Raw genomic sequence first — 19,380 nt, 5'->3', positions numbered from 1 at the left:
CCTGAGCTGAGGTCGGACGCCCAACCGACTGAGCCACCCAGGTGCCCCTGATCAACTTCTGATAATAACTTAGACTTTTAATAATGTTCTCAATCATTAGAGAAAGGTTACTTTAATTTCTTCAGGGTGTATTCCATTCCTGCCCCCAGATTACACTTCTGTATTTCATCCAGAGATCAGAAGGCTGACCATATTGGACTAGTAAATTGCCTGTTTTCACCGATTGTACTTTGCGTAAACCACAGGATGTAGGCTCAAGTAATCCTGACCTCTAGCCAGATGATCCAAAGCACACACACGTATTTCTAATATAAACATTTCTCATTTTCTTTAGAGTAACTCTGTGGACAGAAGATATAATAGACCTTTAATACAGAAAGCCAGAATGGTATAGCAGAAAAGCTATGAGTTTGGGGGCCAGACAGTTTGAATATCACTTGCACCTCCCGCCAGCAATGATCCTGAGAAAATTACCCCACCTCACTGGGCTTCAGTAGCCTCATTTATAAAATGGATATAACCACATAGGTGATACATAGGGACAAAAGCAAGGCAGCCCTAAGATGCGATTGCTTTCAGACTGAGATTAGGAAAAAATCATGTTGTAATGGCTGGCAGGTCATGTATAGAAATGACACAAGCTGAGCACAATTTGTAAATGTTTGAAGAAATTTGAGACCTAATCCCCAATAATGTGATTAGGGCTTGGTCTCAGGAAAGCACATCTAAAGCTTTAAGAAATAAGTCATTTACACCAAATCGAGTATGATCAAAGCCGACTCAAAAATATGAGATATTGCCTTAAAAAAAATAAAAAGAGAAATGCATAAATCTATATAGTCTTAAAAGGCTTTCCCTATAAAAGGAAAGCCCCCAAGTTAATCTTTCGATGAAACACCTGTAATACTGTCCAGGACTAAGAGTACCCAGCCCATGAATATAAACATCTGGTCCATGGGCAAGCAGAAGACTAGAGGGCCATGAATATCATGTTTTAATCCCCACTTCCTTTTGCTCTGGGGTCCTAGGCTCACCAACAAACTTCCTATTTATGCTATTCTATTTCTATTTGCTTTCTCATATATCGTTATCACAGGCAGATGTGCTAACCAGCTAACATGAATGGTGTGGTCCCTGGCGCTCATATTTTTCCATGTAAATTAATAAATCGGTATTCTGATTTATACATTGGACCCTTAGGGGTTTGCTTAATATGAATCGATCTCCCTTTGGTATAGTCACAGAATTAAAATTCGGAAGCACAGGACGGCTCTTGGTCAGGGCTCAGGTTATGATCTCACGGTTTTGTGAGTTCGAGTCCCGCATGGGATTCCGTGCTGACAGTGCAGAGCCTGCTTGGGATTCTCTGCCTCCCTCTCTCTCTGCCCCTTCCCCACTCGCACTCTTGCTGCCTCTCTCAAAATAAATAAATAAATGTTAAAAAATAAATAAATAAAATAAAACTCTGAAGCAAAATTTTCAAATATTGACAAAAACCTAGCACTGCTGAGTATGTGAGGAAACAGCACATCCTCGGGCCCAGCAACTTCTCTGGACAAGAATTTGGCAATGTGTTCTCGAAATCTGCACACCCTTTTACCTACATAATCCTGGTGCTGGGAATTGAACTTTAGGAAATAATCACACAAGAAGAAACATAAGAATGTTCATTAAACCACCGTTTCTAAATTAAAAATTAGACATTTGGGTTGTTTTTCTCAATGGAGCACTAAATAAGTCAATCATGGCCTACACATTAAATGTAGTATGCAGCAAATTAAAAAAAGGCTGGGGGGGGCGCCTGGGTGGCTCAGTCGGTTGGGTGTCCGACTTCAGCTCGGGTCATGATCTCACCTTTTGTGGGTTCAAGCCCCACATCGGGCTCTGTGCCGACAGCTCAGAGCCTGGAGCCTGCTTCGGATTCTGTGTCTCCCTCTCTTTCTGCCCCTCCCCACTCATTCTCTCTCTCTCTCTCTCTCTCTCTCTCTCTGTGTAAAAATAAACATTAAAAAATTTTTTTAATAAAAATTAAAAAAAGGATGGGACTCTGGGGCGCCTGGGTGGCTCAGTCGGCTGAGTATCTGACTCTTCATTTTTAGCTCAGCTCATGATCCCAGGGTCGTGGGATTGAGCCCCCACATGGGCTCCGCACTGAGCATGGAGCCTGCTTAAGATTCGCTCTCTCTCTCTCTCTCTCTCTCTCGCTCTCTCGCTCTCTCTCTGTCTCCCTCTACCCCTCTCCCTGACTGATGCACTCTCTCTAAAATAAAAATAAATATTGGGGCGCCTGGGTGGCGCAGTCGGTTAAGCGTCCGACTTCAGCCAGGTCACGATCTCGCGGTCTGCGAGTTCGAGCCCCGCGTCAGGCTCTGGGCTGATGGCTCAGAGCCTGGAGCCTGTTTCCGATTCTGTGTCTCCCTCTCTCTCTGCCCCTCCCCCGTTCATGCTCTGTCTCTCTCTGTCCCAAAAATAAATAAACGTTGAAAAATAAATATTAAAAATTCAAAAATAGGGGCACCTGGTAGCTCAGTCAGTTAAGCATCCAACTTTGGCTCAGGTCATGATCTCAGTTCGTGAGTTCGAGGCCCGCGTCGGGCTCTGCGCTGACAGCTCAGAGCCTGGACCTTGCTTCAGATTCTGTGTCTCCCTCTCTCTCTGCCCGCCCCCCGCTCATGCTCTGTGTGTGTCTCTCTCTCAAAAAAGGAATAAACAATAAAGAAATTTTTCTAATCAAAAAAAATCTTTAAAAATTAAAAAATAAAAAGGATGTGACTCTACTGACACGGAAAGACAACCATGACATACACATGAAGTGAAAACAGCACATGTAAATATCTCATTTGTACAAAGTCGTATATTTTTTGGCACCACGTGCAGTGTTTCCCTTGTATATTCTAAAGAACATTATATCCCCATGAGTTCTGCCATGGTCTATGAAATGCTAAGTATTATAATTATCTTTTGAAAATTCAGTGTTTTTTAACATAATGAACACTCTCAATGCATTGTTTTAACATTGCTTGACCTAGCATTCTCCAAAGTAACCTCATCGCAGGACCCTTTTCTCACCTAACACCCTTTAAAACACAAAGCAAGGGGCGCCTGGGTGGCGCAGTCGGTTAAGCGCCCGACTTCAGCCAGGTCACGATCTCGCGGTCCGTGAGTTCGAGCCCCGCGTCGGGCTCTGGGCTGATGGCTCAGAGCCTGGAGCCTGTTTCCGATTCTGTGTCTCCCTCTCTCTCTGCCCCTCCCCCGTTCATGCTCTGTCTCTCTCTGTCCCAAAAAAAATAAATAAACGTTGAAAAAAAAAAAAAACACAAAGCAAAAATAAGGGGCGCCTGGGTGACTCAGTCGGTTGAGCGTCTGACTCTTGATCTTGGCTCCGTTCGTGATCTCACAGATCGTGAGTTTGAGGCCACGCCGAGCCCTGCTGAGCCTGCTTGGGATTCTGCCCCTCCCTCTCTCTGTCAAAATAAATGAACTTAAAATAAATATGAAGAAAAGAAAATATAAAGCAAAAATAAATAAAATGTGAAGCAACCAGTTTCCAGAAAAACCTTTGGGAAACACGGGCATCAGAGAGCTGTTAGATTATTCACCAGACTGTTAATAGTCAGTCTGTACGTCTGTCTGGCCACTGAAGATACACACCACTTCATAAAAATAGCTACTTACAAAAGAAGAATTAAATGTGTAGAAACAATAACGAAGGCCATATGTTGAGGACCCATTCTGTGCAATGCTAAGGTCTTTATATATTCTGAAAACGAGGAACAAATGACCAGAGAAGAAATCGAGCCTGAGATCCCACGACTTACCTAAGCTCACGTGGCCAGTAAGTGGCCAAGCCTCAATTTGAACCACAGGTCAGTCTGAGCCCAATATGGATGCTCTTCTCACTACATATCCTATCCTCTGTCTCTTCCACAACATACTCTTCCTTTCAGGTCCCACTTGAGCAACCTGCCAAGCCCAGGCAACACCTCTCCGGTTTCCCACGTACTTCCTTCAAACCTCTGAGGAAGTAGGAGAAAGTAAATTACCTGACACGGTACCTGAAATGTGGTAGATTTAATACAGACATTTTTTAAGGATGGTCCTCTGAACGGTTTGCATGTAAAGAACTTACCTACTTTCTCGGGCTTTTGGCTGGGTTATACAACCCTGATGATCAAAATTAAGGCTTTAATATTAATGAAGTATATGATAGTTATGTACCTGATTTGGAACAAAAGTAAGATGATGGCGTGGAATACTTACTTCAAATTGCACAGAGTAAGTGTAGGTTACATTAAACTTCTCTGTATGTTCTTCAGGAATTTCCATAGGGGGTCCGTTACAGGCTAGGCGGCCTTCACCTGAATGCTTATAGCTAAGAAAGAGGGGGGGAAGGAAGAGAAAGTAATTTTTATACCAAACCACCGTTGTAAATTTCCGATTCATGGCTATTCAGGAATGTAACAGTAGCAGGTTGAAAAAATTTGCCTTTAATTATAATTAGTATTTAAAACTTTATGATTTTATTTGTTTAATGTTTTTTATTTATTTTTGAGACAGAGAGAGACAGAGCATGAGCAGGGGAGGGGCAGAGAGAGAGGGAGACACAGAATCCGAAGTAGGCTCCAGGCTCTGAGCTGCTAAGCACAGAGTCTGACGCGGGGCTCGAACTCACGGAGTGTGAGATCATGACCTGAGCTGAAGCTGGATGGTTAACCGACTGAGTTACCCAGGTGCCCCAAAACTTTATGATTTTAAATACTTTTGTTTTGGGGCACCAGGGTGGCTCAGTTGCTTAAGCGTCCGACTCTTGATCTCAGCTCGGGTCTTGATCTCAGGGGCATGAGTTCAAGCCTGCTGGGCATGAAGCCTACTTAAAAAAAAAAAATAGCCTTGTTTCTAAATGTCCCTAACACTCAAATAAGAGTCAATATACTGCCCAACACATCAAACAGGTATCCCCCGCTTTTCCAAAGCTCACTTTATGCCACTTCGCTTTTACGAAAGACCTCCATTAGTACCTGTTTTCACTAAGTGAAAGAAATCCGAAGAGGATTTTCACTTTTCTGAAAAATCAAAAAGAGCATTCAGTGTTGGTGTTGCAGGGAGCCATTAGAGAGGCAGTTCCCCTCCCACCCAGTAGCGAGAGTGGCGCCGCCCAGCTCCTTCCTGGGGAACTACACTCGACATTTCGACATCAAGCCCCCAGAGCTCTGAACTGTGAGCATCTGCGCTTTATCTTGGCTTATTTTGTGCATCCATTAGCAAGATGTGCCTTAAGGTATCAGAAAAGCCTAAGAAAGGGGATTTGGGGAGTCTGGAAATGCTCACAAAATTTTCCGTATAAATGAATGGCAATTGCTTCTTCGCTTTTGACATTTCGACTTCCAAAAGCTTTCAGAGGAACGCTCTACTTTCAGATAGCAAGAGAAAATGTGTCGCTAAGAACCTTCTCATGGGGCACGTGGCTGGCTCAGTCGGTAGAGTACGTGATTCTGGATCTCCGGGTTGTAAATTCGAGGCCCATATTGGGTGTAAAGATTACTTAAAAATAAAATCTTTAAGAAAAAGAATAAAGAGACTCCAATATCAAACAAAAAATAAAAGAGGAATAAAGAGGAGATGGAAAAATCAAAAGGAGAAACAGTGATGCTTCCCTTTTGAATTATTTGCTCAACATACAATTTATCGCTTGGCTTCTGTTTAAAGAATAATATGCAATCCTTGTGGGACTGTTATTTCTACAAGTACGTGTGCAATAACGCCATTCACTCACAATTGCGGATGCCATTCATGTGCACCTCTTCCCATTCATTTTTTGTCACCCTAGTGTCTGACATATGATATGTCCTTACTAAGTGTTTGGAGGGTGAATTCATTGAAAGCCAAATTGTATTGTGAAACAGCTATGAATTTTAAAAATGATCATTGTTGGGGTGCCTGGGTGGCGCAGTCGGTTAAGCGTCCGACTTCAGCCAGGTCATGATCTTGCGGTCCGCGAGTTCGAGCCCCGCATCAGGCTCTGGGCTGATGGCTCAGAGCCTGGAGCCTGTTTCCGATTCTGTGTCTCCCTCTCTCTCTGCCCCTCCCCTGTTCATGCTCTGTCTCTCTCTGTCCCAAAAATAAATAAACGTTGAAAAAAAAATTAAAAAAAAAAATGATCATTGTTAAGGCTACCGACAAACAACATCTACAGAAAAAAAATTCAATGACTGCACGATAATGCATATCAAGGTTCCCTGTTTAAGTCTGGGCCTTGAACCCAGCACATGAAATATCTGCATTTCACATCAATGAGATTATGCGGCAAAAATTGTATTAAGATCTCTAATCATGGGAATGCAAACTGGTGCAGCCGCTCTGGAAAACAGCGTGGAGGTTCCTCAAAAAATTAAAAGTAGATCTACCCTATGACCCAGCAACAGAACTGCTAGGAATTTACCCAAGGGATCCAGGAGTGCTGATGCATAGGGGCACATGGACCCCGATGTTTACAGCAGCACTGTCAACAATAGCCAAATTATGGAAAGAGCCTAAATGTCCATCAACTGATGAATGGATAAAGGAGATGTGGTTTATATACACAATGGAATACTACTCGGCAATGAGAAAGAGTGAAATCTGGCCTTTTGTAGCAACGTGGATGGAACTGGAGAGTGTTATGCTGAGTGAAATAAGTCAGAGAAAGACAGATACCATATGTTTCACTCTTATGTGGATCCTGAGAAAGACAGGAGACCATGGAGGAGGGGAAGGGGAAAAAATAGTTAGAGAGAGAGGGAGCCAAACCATAAGAGACTCTTAAAACCTGAGAATAAACTGAGGGTTGATGTGGGGGGGGGAGGGAGGGAAAAGTGGGTGATGGGCATGGAGAAGGGCACCTGTGGGGATGAGCACTGGGTGTTGTATGGAAACCAATTTGACAACAAATTTCATATTAAAAAAAAAAAAGATCTCTAATCAATGTAAAAGCCCTATTTTAAACCACTGGCCTTGCGTGTGGGCTGTATAAGGCCTTGTAGGCCATTTTCAAAACTGGCTTTTACTCTAAGTGAGATGGGAAGTCACTGGAAGATTCTGAGCAGAAGGCTGACATGAGCTGACATTTCAAAAGGAATACTCTGCAAGCTGTATTGAGAAGAGACTGCTGGAAGTCAAGGGTGGCACCAGGGAGACCAGCGAGGGTTTTGCCCTAATTCACTTGAGGAATAATGATGTCTTGGACCAGATGATAGTGGAGGAGGTGATGAGAACTGGTGGTGGATCCTGAATATATTTAAAGAAGAGAGCCACGTTATCTGCCAAAGGTTGGCATGGATATAGGGTATGAATGAAGAATAATAAAGAGGAGTCAAGGGCGTGGCCATAGTTTGGGGGCCCGAGAAATTGGAAGGATGTCGTTGCCATTTACTGAGATGGAGAAGTCACTAGGAAAAACAGGTTGGAGGAAAGATTAGAAGTTCATTTCTGGCCGTGTTAAATTTGAAGTGCCTACTAGACATCCAAATGAACCTGTCAAGTAGACAGCTGCATATACAAGTCTACAGATCAAAGAGTCAATGTGGGCTCTAACACCAGGAGACAGGGTGAGATTGCCAATGTGTAAGTATATATAAAGAAGAAAAAAAGTTCAAAGACGCAGTCCCAGGACCCTCCAATATTGAGATGTTGGAGACATGAGGAGACGACTGATAAGCAACTAGTGAGACAGGAGAAAACCAGTGAAGTATGGTATTCTCAAAGCCAAATTAAGCAAGTGATTCTAGGAAAAAGGAACAATCAACCATGGTAACCATCAGGCAAATTAGCTGGGTACAGTACCTAAAAGACAACACAAGATGGTAGGCTTAGAACACCATTAGGCCTAACTCACTGCTATGGCCTTGAACAGATTGTCTAATTCTAAAAAAAATTAATTATAACACAGTCCTCGTTCTCAAGAGGCCCACAAAAATGACCTTTACAATGACTAGATACATGCTACTCTAAAAAACCATTTTCTTGGCTTTTTACTCTGAGTCTGAGAATATGAGGTACAACTGTAAAGCCTTAAGTTTGATTTTCATATAGCTGATGAGACTAGCTTCTTCCTGGATGATCCTACTTTGTATGTTTACTACCTAATGACGTTGAATATGAGCAGCCATCCTGAGATAGGCCTCACAGTCCTAAAATTCTGTTGCCAGATATCAGAAGTGACATACACACAAAAAAAGCATGGGTGATTGCCCTTGACAATGATGAGTATTTCCTGGCCTCTCTTGGTAGCTATGTTTATTCCCTATTGTTCAAAAAATACGCCCTGATCCTTTTCCCCAGAAAAATACACGCCAATAAAAATTTCCAGGGTTTGATACATCAGGGGCCGTGTGAAAAACTCCTAATTCAGCCCTCTCCTTTCACAGATGAGGAAATTAAGCCTATGACAGATCAAGTTAACCTACCCATGGTCAAAAGCTTGGCACGATACATTCTCTACTCTTTCTCTTTGAGCATCATCTGTGACAGATGGAACAGCCGTGGCTAAAGTAAGATAGGGTAGTAGCCTTAAAAATAATGAAGTCCGACTCATTTCTACAAACTTAGGGTTTACTTCCAAAATGGAACCAGGACAGATGAGACTAAAAATCCAAATTTCCTAATTCCTTGCTCCGTGTTCAGAAAATTATACCACATGTGCCTCCTTTAATATACTTCACGGAAGTTTCAAGGGACAACTTCCTCATCTTAATATTTCAGGTTTTGCATATTTTTCCCATAATGGACCATGATTTCATACATTGTGTGCCATATTCCCCTCTCTACCTGTCTTAATGGAAGAGTACTAATTTATCCTATAGGATCTTAGAGTCGGAACATTAAAGGTCGCCTGTCGAGTCTGTTACCCAATGTCCTTTACAATTCATTGAGCACTTACTTACTAGGGACCAGACACTATGCTGGATGACTACTTATGAACTCTCCAACACCTGGGTCATCTAGGCTCTTTCTGTAACATCCAGGGATACAGTACTCATTAATTCTTGGGATTGCTTATTTAATTAGAGTTAGAGAACTCTAATTGTTAGTAGATTCTTCCTTATACTCAGGTGATACCTGCCTAATAGACTCCAGTAATAGACCTGTCCTCTGAAGAAGCACAAATTGAAATCTAAGCTCTTTATCATAGGGCAGCAAGTAAAGAAGAGAGTAAGGATGCCCTCAGTAGGTCTGTTCCCTTCCAGATCTGTCAATTATTTCTCACATCACATGGTATTCAAACGCTAACTACAGGCAGAAGGGAATAAATTGCCTATTTGATTTTTCAGATTGTATGTCTGAGGTGACATCACACATGTATCCTAAAAATGAGAATTCTAGTTGGGAACTTCCAGATTCTGAATTAATTTTTAAATTAATGGAGCTAATTAAAAAAGATACTCTCTAATTACCTTTGGGGCTCAAGTCTAGCAGAAACCAATCTCGCAAAACCCCCATTTCTTCCACTGTCCTCGTGGTATGCAATAGTAATATCAACGTGGTTGAAGAGGAAGTAAATATTACTTTTGTTGAATTCAGGCTGCAAAAAGATAAAGAAATTTTAAAGAAGCTTCAAGTTTTCTGAAAAACTAAAAAATATAAAATCTGGCCATGGATTAAAAATGAGATACACTATAATATTGTTGACTATATTCTCTCTGTTTTTCATCTCCATAACTTACTTTTTTTTTATACCTGGAAGCTTGTACCTCGTAATCCCCTTCATTTATTTTTGCCCATCCCCCAACCCCTCCCCTCTGGCAACCACCAGTTCTCCCTCAGAACCCTCGGAAGGAACCAACGCTGCTGACGCCTTGATCTTGAACTTCTAGTCTCCAGAACTGTGAGACAATGAATTTCTGTTGGTTTGGGCTCCCAATTTTGTAGTGTGTTTTTAGAGCAGCCCTAGCAAACGAAGGGCTTGGCAATATGAGCTTTGCAATCAAACAGCTGGTTACTAGCTGCATGACCATAAACAAGTCATTTAACCTCTTGGACCCTCAGTTTCTTCTTTTAATTTTTTTAAGAATTTTTTTAATGTTTATTTATTTTGAGAGAGAGAGTATGCCCGTGTAGTGGACTGGCAGAGAGAGGAGGAGAGAAACCCAAGCAGGCTCCATGCTGTCAGCACAGAGCCCCATGCAGGACTTGATCCCACAAACCATGGGATCATAACCTGAGCCGAAATCAAGAGTCGGATGTTCAACAGACTGAGCTCCCCAGGCACCCCTCCTCTTTTTAAAAACGGGGACAATAGGGACACCTGGCTGGCTCAGTCGGTACAGTATGTGACTCCTGATTTCAGGATCATGAGTTTGAGCCCCATGATGGTTATAGAGATGACTTAAAAATGTTTTTTTAATTAAAAAAATAAGATTGCTCATAGAACTGTTGAGGACTACATAGAATCATGTATGTAAAGTACTTAGTGAAGTGCTTAGCATAGGAAGCCTTGAATAAATACTAGCTGTTACATCACCCAGGCCCTTCAATCTTCAGAAAATGAGTCCAAATGAACCTTGTCAATTACCATATTGAGTAATCTGCAACACGCAGAACTCCTAGATTAAGAATCATGGCTCTGCAAATCCCAGAACTGAGAGTGACGGGCCTGAAGGAACTTTAGAGATCCTTTAGTACAGTGATGATAGAGGGTAAGAGTGATCCTACTGGGGCTGGGCGACTGGGTGGCTCAGACCGTTGAGCGTCTGACTCTTGATCTTGGCTCAGGTCATGATCTCACAGTTCGTGGGTTCGAGCCCCGCATCGGGCTCTGTGCTGATGGCGCAAAGCCTGCTTGGGATTCTGTCTCTCCTTCTCTCTGCCCCTCCCCTGCTTGTGCACACTCCCTCCCTCCCTCTCTCTCTCTCTCTCTCAACATAAATGAATAAACTTTTTAAAATATTAAAAAAAAAAAAAAGAGTGCCCCTGTGGGGGAGTATCACAATCAGCTTGGGGTGGAGAATAAGTACTGCTCACGGCAATGCTGTCCGTTATTGCAAAGAACTAGAAACTAGAAAACAAGACCATCAGGACAGTGAAATAAAACACGGAATAACCATATAGAGCAATAAAATGCAGCTAACAGATTTGCATGCACTAGGACGGAGCGATACCGTGTATCGGTATTGGATGTTCATGATCTGTACTAACAGAAGCGGCACAAGCAGCACAGCACAGTGGTTAAGGATGTGGACTCCACAGTCAAACCGCCTAAGGTGGAAAGCTCGGGTACGGCATCCGCCAGCCTGTGTGACCAAGTCGCTTAACCCCTCGGTGTCTCGGTTTCTACACCTATGGCGCAGAAATCGTAACAGTACTTACCTTTTTTATTTTAGACATAGAGAGTGAGTGGGGGAGGGGCAGAGAGAGAGGGGGAGAGAGAGAGAATCCCAAGCAGACTCTGCACTCAGCGCAGGGCTCAATCTCATGGACCATGAGATGATGACCTGAGCCCAAATGAAGAGCAGAACACTTAGCTGACTGAACCACCCACCCAGGCGCCCGATAACAGCACTTATCTTAGTGGGTGCTGTGAGGATTAAATCACCCCAGGAACAGCATCTCCACCACTCTGGGACACAAAAGGGTCCAATGTGATGGGTAAAGTGGTAACAAGGCCCTTAAGGATCTGGATCCTGCGTCTCTCTCCAGCCTCATCTGCCGCCACAGCCTCTACGTCTAACCAGGTAAACGACCACAAAGAATTCTTTATGCTGTGCTCTCATAGCACTGGGCTCGTATGCCAGTCACTGACCACATCAAATTGTAGTCAGTGTACTCACACGTTTACATCCCCTAGTCAACTGTGTTCCCCAGCAGATCACAAGGCTGGGAACTTTGCTTCATTCATCCATTCGTCCATTCAGCAAAATATTTTTTTTTTAAACTTTTTTTTTTCAACGTTTATTTATTTTGGGGACAGAGAGAGACAGAGCATGAACGGGGGAGGGGCAGAGAGAGAGGGAGACACAGAATCGGAAACAGGCTCTAGGCTCCGAGCCATCAGCCCAGAGCCCGACGCGGGGCTCGAACTCACGGACCGCGAGATCATGACCTGGCTGAAGTCGGACGCTTAACCGACTGCGCCACCCAGGCGCCCCTCAGCAAAATATTTTTGAACATCTACTATGTGCCAGGCACTTCTTAACTGTGTCCTAAGAACTAATATCCTACAGGGGGTCAAAAAATGCAAGAGGTAGTTTGGTATATTGCAAAGAGACGAGAATTTGGATCAAAAACCATTGGGATGCAATTCAGATTTTGCCCCATATAATCCTCTGTAGGTCAGTCTTTGTTCGCCTTAGTTTTCTTTTTCTTTCTTTTCACATAACAGGAAATGAATTTTTCTTTTTTTTTTTTTTTTTTTTGAGAGAAAGAGAGGGCAAAGTGAAGGAGGGCAGAGAGAGAGAGAGAGAGAGAGAGAGAGAGAATCCCATGGGGGCAGAGAGGAAGGGGGAGGGAGAGAGAGAGAGAAGTGGGACTCCAGCTCACCTAATGCGGGGCATGAACTGGTGAACGGTGAGATCATGACCTGAGCCAAAGTCGGATGCTTAACCGACTGAGCCACCCAGGAGTCCCCAAAGTAAAGTCTTTTAAATTAAAAACAAAAACAAAACGTGAGCTGACAAGAAAGTAAAGAACTGCCATGTCAAATTCTAAAGCAGGAAGCCAGAGAGGTAACCTCTGTGAGGGAGCATTGATGGTGCTCTTGCCCTGGGGACATCTGACCTGGGCAAACTTGGAAAGACAGTTTGGGTAGCCTCCTGGAATAAAGAGCAGAGAACTCGAGGAGGGCCCTCCCAGGCAAGAAGGCTCTGAGACCACCCACTCTGCTCAAAACCAATACCCTCAGGGTAAAGACGAACAGGAAGCAAGCTTTTTCTCCTCCCCCAAAGGACTACAGGGAAGATGGCCTGGTGCTAAACAGAAAAGGCAGTGGGGGAACTGTCCTTGAACAGTTGTGGCCACAGGCCAGCCCTAACATATATATGCAGTTTGGAGTCCCATCACCGAAGTGGCCCCAGGAAAGTCAAGTCGTGAATTTGCTTTCAGGCGGCCCCAGACTGGTATTTCCCAAAAACCCCTGGAAGAAGTCATTGAAAATCCTCTCTGGAGGAAAGTACTTTGACCCCAGGGCTCAAAGAAACGCCACAAACAATTGTTGAGAACTATGTGTATGTTGGGGCACCTGGGTGGGTGAGTCTGTTGAGCCTTCTGACTTCAGCTCAGGTCATGATCTCGAACCCCTCGTCAGGCTCTGTGCTGACAGCTCAGCCTGGGTAGCTCCGTTGGTTAAATGTCTGACTTTGGCTCAGGTCATGATCTCAGGGTTCATGGGAGGCCCCATGTAGGACTCCACGCCGACCGTGAGGAGCCTCCTTGAGATACTCTCTCCCTCTCTCTCTGCCCCTCCCCTGCTTGCATGCACACTCTCTCTCTCTCAAAATAAATACATAAATAAAAACTTTTAAAAATTTTTGCAGAAATGAGACAGATGATTACTGAAATTAAATATTCAATCCCTATGTTCAGGTGAGCACAAGCCCTGCTTAGGGCAAACACGAACCCTGCTTCGGGTGAGCCCCGCTTCTCTCTCTCTCTCCCTCTGCCCCTCGCTCACTTGCACTCCCTGTCACTCAAAAAAAAAAAAGTCAATGCCTATGTTTATTTTTTTTTTCAGTATTTTTGAGGTTTGTTTACGGATGAAATAACTTAGTAATTCATCACTTACATACAACACCCAGTGCTCATCACAAGTGCACTCAATGTTTGTGTTTATAAGAGAAGAAACAAGTGAGGAAGAAAATTTATAGACGAGAAGATAGGGCAGAAGAACACGGCACAGGAAAAAATGGAAAATACAGAAGGAAGGTTAAGAGACACAGAGGAGAAAATAAAAACTTTTAACCTAGGTTTAATCGGAGTCTGAAAAGGACAGAAGAAAAGTTCTGACAATGGCTGAGAATTCCAGAACTGATAAAAGGCACCAATCCAGGGGCACCTGGGTGGCTCAGTCAGTTAAGCATCCAACTCTTGATCTCAGCTCAGGTCTTGATTCGGGGTTGTGAGTTCAAGCCCCACATTGGGCTCCATGTCGGCATGGAGCCTACTTAAATCACACTACAGGGCATCTTGGTGGCTCAGTCAGTTGGGCATCCGACTTTGGCTCAGGTCATGATCTCACAGTTGGTGAGTTCGAGCCTCGCATCGGACTCTGTGCTGACAGCTCAGAACCTGGAGCCTGCTTCGGATTCCGTCTCCCTCTCTCTCTATGCCCCTCCCCCAGCTAAAGCTCTGTCCCTCCGTCTCTCAAAGATGAACATTAAAAAAAATTTTTAATCATACTTCACAGAACCCAAATGCCACCAATTATAAAACATCATTATTTTATGTGCTGCTAGGAAAAAACATTGCCAATTAAACTTTGACAACCCATCATCTGAAAGAGACGCATCCTAATTTCATAAATGTTAAAATATGGGAAAATAGAGTTTTAGAATCAATAAAATGTGGGATATAAAAATAATTTACAAGGCATAAAATAATACAACAGAACTGAGACCAAACGTCTTAACTCACCTATTAAGAGGAAAGGGGCTTTCAGAAGTTACCACAGAGCAAAACTCAACAATACCTTGTATATAAGAGACACATCTAAAACAAAAAGGCTCTGGGGTGCCTGGCTGGCCCAGTCAGTAGAGCATGGGACTCTTAATCTCAGGGTTGTGAGTTCAAGCCCCATGTTGGATGTGGAAACTACTTAAAAATTTTGAAGAAAATAAAGAGTTTCTGAAAAATTAAAAAGAAAGGAAGGGCCAAGTTACAGAGTGTGAACGGGGGAGGGGCGGAGAGAAAGGGAGACACAGAATCGGAAGCAGGCTCCAGGCTCCGAGCTGTCAGCACAGAGCCCGACGTGGGGCTCAAACTCACAAACCATGAGATCATGAACTGAGCCCAAGTCGGACTTGTAACCAACTGAGCCACCCAGGCACTGCTTACGCTTTCACTTTAAACAACTAAAACCAAAATGGGTAATAAAGTGTATGAAAACAACAGTTTTTGAATCTCAGACAACCAAGAACATTAAGAGAGTGATCACCAAGAGAAAGGCAACGAATACGCTGAGCCCTACTACTGCATCAAGCTTACTTCCCAGAGAGAGTTCCCAGGCTGTGGTGCAAGGAAAGGGGCCCCAAGCAGCGCCCTGCAGGCTCCCCGAATTGAAGACAACAAGTTCACAGTCCAGGGACACCGAGGGGCTAGATGGTGTGGGGCAGAAAACCAGAGAGAAGAGAGCTACCCAGAGATTTCTGGAGGTACGCAGAGGGCTCTCTTTCATCACAGTATTGATGAGTACACGCGTATAAAGTGTGCCAGTCCTTGTCTTTTTGCCCCTCATCTCCAAATCCATTCCCTTTGGTCTCTGTGAAAATCATCCAGGCCCTTTAGTTTCCCTTTGCAAGCTGGTGCCGAAAGAAGTTTCGTCAGTAGAGGGCGCTAGACAGCCATTACCCGAGAATAGGCAGAAAGCAGAAGGCAGGCGATTTGTAGGGCAGTGAAACTACTGGGTATGATACCGTAACAGTGGACACATGTCATCACACATTGGTCCAAACCCACAAAATGTACAACCTAGAATGAACCCTACCGTAAACTGGGTGAGTGATATTGATCCCGGGGGAAGCTATGCATGTGAGGGGGAGAAGGGGGTGCATGGGTGGCTCAGGTGGTTAAGTGTCCAACTCTTAACTTTGGTTCAGGTCATGATCTCACGGTTTGTGGGATCCAGCCCCTGCTTTCGGCTCTGCAGCGACAGCATGGAGCCCGTTTGGGATTCCCTCTCTCTCAAAATAAATTAAACATGTTTATTTTTGAAAGAGAAAGCGGGCCTGAAGGAGAGGCACAGAGAGAGAGTGGGGCAGAGGATCAGAAGTGGGCTCCCCTCTGACAGCACAAGCCCGAGGTGGGGCTCAAACTCACAAACCAGGCGATCATGACCTGAGCTGAAGTCAGACACTCAACTGACCAAGCCACCCAGGTGTCCCAATAAATAAACATTTTTTTAAAGATAGATAAATAATGGGGCTAGAGAGAAACAGAGTATGAGCAGGGGAGGGGCAGAGAGAGAGGGAGACCCAGAATCCGAAGCAGGCTCCAGGCTTTCAGCTTTCAGCACAGAGCCCGACGTGGGACTCGAACCCATGAGCCATGCGATCATGACCCGAGCCGAAGTCGGATGCCTAGCAGACTGGGCCACCCAGGTGCCGCTATTTAAATTTTTTTGAGGTTAATTATCTTTAGTAATCTCAACACCAATGTGGGGATCGAACTCACAACCTTGAGATTAAAAGTTAAATGCTCTACCAACTGAGCTAGCCAGGCACTCTGTCTCTCTTTCTCTCTCAAAAAAATAAACATTAAAAAAATTTTTTTAAATTTAAATAGATAAATAACACAGGTGCCTCAGATCTGGCAAAAATAACCAAGATGGTGTACAAATGACTGAAATTTAGGAAGCACCTGCCCTCTTCTCTGGAAAGAAACAGTTGACAGTATCATCAGTTAGAGCATGGAAGTTTTTTGTGCGTCTCGTGCCCATGAAATACAGCCAGGCCAACACTAAACCATCCTACACACCTAGAAAACTGACTGGAGGATAAAACAACCATCTGCACAACCTGAACCACAGAATTCAGCAGGTACGCGGCGCGGAGAGGTGAATTTGGGGAGCGAGAAGCCGCAAAAGGTAGGGAACTGCTTTTGTGGGCGGAGAGAGGACGGAGACTGGGGAGGGGGGGAGAATACGGGAACAGCACCCCTCCCCAAAAGCAGCTGGAGAGAAAGTGGAAAATTGGAAACAGCCGCAGGGACTGAGCTAAAAAGGGAGAAAAGAGAAAGGAGAGGGCTTAAATTCCATTAAGACCATAAACAAGGGGAAAGCAAAGGCTGCAACTCTGCAGTTCGATACCTGACGGTGCTCTGGTGGGAAGGGCGAATCCCCAGGAGCAGGGTGGGCTCCGGGAGGTTCTCGGGCCACACAGGGAGAAGCGGTTCCACCCCTGGAAGGATATTTGGTAGACTGCTGAAGCCACCTGATCCCGGCAGACCCCAGAAAACGGCCACATTCGCTGGTGCTGGAACAGGGTCGTTGAGGGGGAAGCCTGGTGCCAGGTGTATGTTGTGATTTTCCATCATCCCCGAGACGCCGCTGCTACACTGTCTCGCGGACTTTCTGGGGCGGGCTGGCACCTGGCCACAGTCTCCGGGCTCTGGCAGCAGCGGGGTCCCGCCCGCCTTCCTGGGTGCAGCCGACATTCGGCCATTGCTCATTCGGCCTTTGCTCTGTGAGACCCTCCCGCAGAGGGGCAGAACGGGTCAAAGCCGAAGTCCTTCGGAAGTAAGGGGCCGGGGAACACAGCCGCATCTGAGACAGAACTTCGGAGAGAGGCACTGCCTGGGGCCTGGTGACGGAGAGTGAAAAAGCGGGGAGTGGACGAGAGCTGAAGACGGAGGACGGGTGCATGATTGCTGAGCCGGGAGAACAGACAGGGAGGCTGGGTGGCGCCATTTTCACCGCTCCCGCGCATGCGCATAGGCACCTACGAGCACTGCAACCATCCACCCCAGTAGGCTAGCAGCGCCATCTAGTGGAGAGTGGAGCCATTACACTGAGCCCCGCCCACCTGGGCCAACCTGGCTCTCAAGAACACAAGTCTCACTGCGGGCTTAGTTTATGGACTATAAAGTGCTACATACACTAACATCTAAGGGAAAACAAAGCAATTTCAGTCCTACTTTAATCTGTTAGGTTCATCTATTCATATTTCTTTCTTTTTTTTCTTTTTGCTCTTTCTCTTTCACAATTCTTTTCTTTTTCTTGAATACAGAAAGAGAAAAAATGCATTTTTATTTTCAATTTTTATTAAAAATATTTTTCTTTAATTTTTATTACTATATTTTTTCCTTTTGTGTAAATTTTTTCAGATTCTATTTTACTTCCATCATTTTATTTTAGTCTATTTCAGTGTATTCACCTTTTCAAATTTTCAAACAATTTCCTTTTTTTTCTTTTCTTTTGCTTGAATGCAGAAAGAGAAAACTTCATTTTTACTTTCAATTTCTTTTAAAAATACTTTTCTTTAATTTTTGTTGCTATATTTTTCGCTTTTATGTAAACTTTTTCAAATTCTATTTACTTCCATCATTTTATTTTAGTCTAATACAGTGTATTCACTTTTTCAAATTTTCAAACGATTTCTTTTTTCTTTTTTTATCTTTTTTCTCTTTTTCGTTTCTTTTTTCTTAAATACAGAAAAAGAAAAAATTCATATTTGTTTTTAATTTTTATTAAAAATATTTTTCTTTAATTTCTCTCTAGTCTTTACTTTTGTGTATATTTTTTCAAATTCAATTTTACCTGCATCATCTCATTTTAGTCTACCTCAGTGTATTCATGTTTCCAAATTCTCAAAAGATTTCCTTTTTTTTCTTCCCCCCTTTTATTTTCTCTAATCTGTCAAACCACTTTCAACACCCAGACCAAAATACAACTAGGATCTAGCATCATCTATTCAATTTGTATGTGTGTGTGTGTGCGTAATTTTTAATTTTAATTTTTTTAATTTCAATTTTTCTACCTCATTAATTCCTTTTCTCCCTTCAAAATGACAAAATGAAGGAATTCACCCCAAAAGAAAGAGCACGTAGAAACGACAGCCAGGGATTTAACCAACATAGATACAAGCAAGATGCCTGAACCAGAATTTAGAATCACGGTAAGAATACAAGCCGGGGTCCAAAATAGATTAGAATCCCTTTCTGCAGAGATAAAAGAAGTAAAAAATAGCCAGAATGAAATGAAAAATGCTATAACTGAGCTGCAATCACGGATGGATGCCATGGCGGCAAGGGCGGATGAGGCAGAACAGAGAATCAGCGATACAGAGGACAAACTTACAGAGAATAATGAAGCAGAAAAAAAGAGGGAGATGAAGGCAAAAGAGCACGATTTAAGAATTAGAGAAATCAGTGACTCATTAAAAAGGAACATCAGAATCATAGGGGTCCCAGAGGAGGAAGAGAGAGAAATAGGGGTAGAAGGGTTATGTGAGCAAATCGTAGCAGAAAACTTTCCTAACCTGGGGAAAGACACAGACATCAAAATCCAGGAAGCACAGAGGACCCCCATTAGACTCAACAAAAACCGACCATCAACAAGGCATATCATAGTCAAATTCACAAAATACTCAGGCAAGGAGAGAATCATGAAAGCAGCAAGGGAAAAAAGTCCTTAACTTACAAGGGAAGACAGATCAGGTTTGCAGCAGACCTATCCACAGAAACTTGGCAGGCCAGAAAGGA

At 43.7% G+C, this 19,380-nt stretch overlaps 1 protein-coding gene across 3 annotated transcripts in view; it reads right to left on the bottom strand.

Moving 5' to 3' along the window:
- Positions 1-19,380, bottom strand: part of LOC123594577 (transmembrane 9 superfamily member 2-like) — an 89,581-nt gene that overhangs the window by 46,506 nt on the left and 23,695 nt on the right. For all 3 annotated transcript variants that reach the window (XM_045471390.1, XM_045471389.1, XM_045471388.1), the window contains exons 6-7: positions 9,429-9,556; positions 4,261-4,372 (exon numbers count right to left, since the gene is read on the bottom strand). In XM_045471390.1, coding sequence (XP_045327346.1) covers positions 4,261-4,372; positions 9,429-9,556 — 240 coding nt within the window. The remainder of the gene's footprint in view (positions 1-4,260; positions 4,373-9,428; positions 9,557-19,380) is intronic.

The sequence above is a fragment of the Leopardus geoffroyi genome, chromosome X (genome assembly GCF_018350155.1).
Source record: "Leopardus geoffroyi isolate Oge1 chromosome X, O.geoffroyi_Oge1_pat1.0, whole genome shotgun sequence".
Lineage (NCBI taxonomy): Eukaryota > Metazoa > Chordata > Mammalia > Carnivora > Felidae > Leopardus > Leopardus geoffroyi.
This window is presented reverse-complemented; position numbering and strand designations above follow the sequence as displayed.